Below are 4,369 nucleotides of genomic sequence, written 5' to 3'. Positions count from 1 at the left end.
TAAAGCTCAAAAGTAGGTGTAAGAATACATTTTAAGTGAATAAAGCTCAAAAGTAGGTGTTCTCATTGGCAGCATCCAGTCCTTTGTCATCGTCCCCATCCACCCCACCCCCCCACCCTAACCCTGGGCAGGAGGACCTGGGGCTTTCACAGCTGTCAGTGTCGGTCCAGGGCCTTGATGAGCAGATGGTTCAGGCGGCTGACCATGGGTCGGGGGTCGTCGACCAGCCCCGCTGTGATCATGGCATTCTCGTAGATCTGAAAGGCAAGGCAGCACCTCGTTGTTAGTGGGAGGGTGAGCGAGGCCTGATCCCAACCCAGGGACCTCAAAGAGAGAGAAGAAAGGAAGAGAGAGCCTCCTGAAGCTGACAGCCCCATGCCTCAGTTTACTGTTCGCATTCCTCCAGCAGACTCACCTGATCCACCAGCAGCTGGGCCAGGTCAGGCTCGCTAGCTCTCAGCTGACTGAGCTTCTTGATGAGTGTGTGCCTGAACACAGAAACCACCAGAAGTTATTAGCTCAGGGCTGGGGATGCACACACAGCCTCTAACTTTGTGCTCCAGTGACTTTTCTGAAATGTTGGGGTTATCAGGACATGCAAAAAAGGGTAATAGGTCCAGTATAAAAAATAAAGCCCATAATGATCAATTACAGATTATATACCCAGAAAACCCAGCAAAAATTTTGATACTAAAATTGATATAAAGGAAACACTACTAAGGTAAAGAAAGATGAGTTTAATATATGAAAAGACATATGTTATAGTTCTTGGATAAGTGGACCATAAATAGAAGTGAAACTTTCCTTATTTAATAGGATTCCTTTAATCTAAAAAATCTAGTATAAAATTTATAAAGTAAACATGGAAGAGCAGTTAGAGGAGGAAGTCCCAGTTAAAACATAAAGCTCCAGTAATTAAACAGTTCTGGAAAATGAAAAGGTAACAGCTCAGTGCAACAAAGTGGACAATGTATAAATGGCCCAATTCATATAGGAATTTCGTTAGTACCTTATAAAGACAGGATAACTGGGCCGCACCCAGGAAACAAGTTGGATTCCGATGTGATTAATTTCCAGAGGGATCAAAGATTAAATGTAAAAATTAAAAGCAAAGAAGTATAATACTCGAAGAAAACAGGGAAGAAGTATTTTATAATCTCGGAAGGGGAAAGCCTTTTTAAACAAAATACAAACCCAGAAGTCAGAAGAAAAGAATAACTGACTACAAAAAAACATTTTCTGCACAGGAAAAAATACAGTGGGAAACATACATCAAAATTATAAGGTATAATTTTAAGAGAACGGCAAAAATTGATGTTGGATAAAACTGAAGGCACTGGGGAAAGGTTAGAGGACAGCAGGAGTGTCTTTGGTCCCTGTCTGAGACGACATGATTCCCTCCCCTCACAGGGCTGTTCAGAGTAGCAAACACTTTACAAAGCAAGGTGAGCACACTGCACAGCAAGTGTACCAGAGGAGGCCCCACACAGTGTCTCCGAAGATACGTGAGGAAACTGGGGATGGGGGGGCGGGGAGTTCACCGTGAACTCCCTTAGTTCTTTAGAATTCTCAACCGAAAGAATATATTAACAAATTTTAAAGCAAATCTGTAAAATAAGAGTCTTTTGGCAACAGAAACGAGCACTCTGCACAGCTATCTTACAAAACTGCTTCTGTGTCAGAACTAGTTAAGGCAACGGGGTGTCCAGTCAGCGTCCATCTCTATTGGGGACTCACAGCTGGGAACTGTGCACCCATTACACAGGCCTGCACCCATTATGCCAACCTGCCAACCAGGACAGCTCCTTTGAGAGGCGTCCAATGCTCTTTGTGGCCAGCCATGAGCCAATTCAGATCTTTTCACCCAGTAATTGTGTTACTAGTAATTTGGCTCAGAAACTGGAAAAGGCACTTCCCCCTACTCCCCAGTAGTTTTAAGTAAATTAATGGTTCTAAAGCAACATGGAAAAATATTTATAGGTGATGAATAAAAAAATTAGGCATGTACTACATAAAAAAACCAAAACCCACAATAAGACGAAAGTCCAAAAGAAAATATACCAAATAGGGTACAGTGACTGTGGTGGGGGTGAGACTATGGATTTTCTAGCGTTTTTGGTAACTTGTTCATGTAACTTCATGTAAAAAACTACTGCTGTATACAGTCAATTTCCAAAAAAGAAACTGTCTCCATATACAACAGTTAGAAAATGAAATTTCAAAATATCCAATAAAGACACATCAAATAACTATAAAAAATGTACAAGAACTCTAAAGAAAACATAAGTTTCCAAGAGATACTCATCTGAGAAGGCAGCACAGTTAACGGTGTGGGCAACAGGGTGTTCACATGGAATAAGATGAAACTAGAACCCCCCCTTAGCCCCCAATCCCAGACAGGCCAGTTAGAGATGGGCTCAACCAACATGAAAGGGCAGAACTATACAGCTTTTAGAAGGACATGCAGGAGAAGAAACTCATGTCTGGAATAGATGCTTTTTGGGGTCTTAAGAAATCTCTAACAAATGTATATACATTTGACTACATTAAAATTAAGAAATTCTCTTTAAAAGACAGGTGAAAAGACAGAAAAGATATTTGCAACTGTTAAAGTATATATAAAGAACTACCAATCAATTTTTTTTTTTAAAGCCCAACAGAAAAAAGAACAGTAGCCTTCTAACTTGCAGGGACCTGGGTTCCCATGCTCTGCCCTCTGGAAGCAGTGGGCCTTACTCAGCCCAGCTGAGGATAAGGTGCTTTCACGCCTGGGCACCCATCCCGGAGAAACACATGTGCAGCACCAGACGGGGGACAACAATGTTCAGAGCAATGTGTTCCCAACAGCCTCCAAATGGAAACTACCCAAATGTCTATCAAAATAGAATAAATAATTGTGCTGAGTAGATTCATACCCTGTGATTCAGCTGTGAACAAGAACAAACTACAGTCACCCCCACAGATGAATACATCTGATCACACGCCAAGAGAAGAAAGGAAGGCTTCAAAGGGAACCTGTGCACAGGGGTCCATTCACGTGAAGTTCAGAAACAGGCAGAACTGAGCTTGTGTGTAATGACGCACAAGTAGCTGAAAAACCATAAAGCACAGTGAGGAAGTGACTGACACAGAAATCAGGACTGTGGTTCTCCCTGGAGAGCGGGACAGAATTCAAGTAGGAGGAAAACAGGAGTGTCTGGGTGTCGGCAAGGTTCAGTTTTTTTAAATGTCACATAGGTATAGTTTAATACAGTTCAATTACACGAGTGTTTATATAAACATTTATCAAACTGTCCAAAAGTTTTATGCACTTTCTATGTGTTATAAATAAAAGAACACACACTCACATACAATTTTAAAAGATTACCTGGCAGGTTAGAAATGAGCATGCCCATTCCCTGGGCATCGAGGGCCCTGGGCCCAAGAGGCCTGGAGCCAGCAGCCTTACCTGGGGTTGATCTCCAGCGTGGGCTGCAGCAGCTGAGCACGCTCCTCCTGGGTCTTGGCCAGCTGCTGCATGCGCAGGAAGTGCCGGGCGGCCCCCATCTCCAGCACCGTGATCATAGCAGGGTGGGTGTCCAGCCGAGGAGTCACCTGCAAGCAAGGCCGGGGGTGACAGGGGCCCTGGCAGGGTCTTGACCAGGTATAAAGCTTCCCCAAATGACAAGACAGGAGAACGCAGGTCTCCAGGGACATACCCTCAACCAGCAGTGCTCCTCCCTCCCTCTCTCCCTCCCAATCACCTGCTAACGAATCGTACCCTGCTTGGGAACTCCCTCCTCTTCTACACTCCAAAGCTACCAATTTCTAACCTATCAGTTACCATCCAAGGTCCATCTTGCCTGGTGTTATCTGCACTTCTCTGCTTCACAGGGTCCACTTCCAGGTCCTACAGCAACTGTCTGAAGACCCGCCAGGACTGGCCACCCCATTTCCCCTGGCCCAGCCTCTTCCTCAATCTTGTGTCCGTCTTTACTGCAGACGGTGCTCTCACCTACCGCTCCCTGTGGCTCCCTCTGGCCTTTACTTCATCAAATACACCTTTTCTCACCGAGCCCCACAGGCTTCAGGCCTCCTGACTTACGCCAGAGACTCTCCTGGGCCTGCTGGGCCCATGGCTGCCCCCTTCCCGGCAGCACAGTAAGGATCCAGCTCCACGACTTCCTGACCTGCGGAAGCGCTCTGCCTGTTTCCTTCATAGGATACGGACGAGAATTCTACCTACCTCCTAGGCCACCTTAAATGAGTCACTGCTGTAAAGCATGGACACGATATGTGTGTTACATAGAGAAACCCCAGCCACACACCTTGCTCCCTGCCAGGAAGCCCTCGCCTCCCTCAGAGACCCACTGCTACCTCCCATGGAGCC

At 45.4% G+C, this 4,369-nt stretch overlaps 1 protein-coding gene across 1 annotated transcript in view; it reads right to left on the bottom strand.

The window, feature by feature from the left end:
- Positions 1-29: 29 nt before the first annotated feature.
- Positions 30-4,369, bottom strand: part of TRAP1 (TNF receptor associated protein 1) — a 44,877-nt gene continuing 40,537 nt past the window's right edge. The window contains exons 16-18 of the mRNA XM_082670188.1: positions 3,449-3,594; positions 416-488; positions 30-257 (exon numbers count right to left, since the gene is read on the bottom strand). Of these exons, the coding sequence (XP_082526314.1) occupies positions 156-257; positions 416-488; positions 3,449-3,594 (321 nt within the window). The 3' untranslated portion in view covers positions 30-155. The remainder of the gene's footprint in view (positions 258-415; positions 489-3,448; positions 3,595-4,369) is intronic.

The sequence above is a fragment of the Grampus griseus genome, assembly GCF_964374135.1.
Source record: "Grampus griseus genome assembly, chromosome: 14".
In the NCBI taxonomy this organism is placed as follows: domain Eukaryota; kingdom Metazoa; phylum Chordata; class Mammalia; order Artiodactyla; family Delphinidae; genus Grampus; species Grampus griseus.
This window is presented reverse-complemented; position numbering and strand designations above follow the sequence as displayed.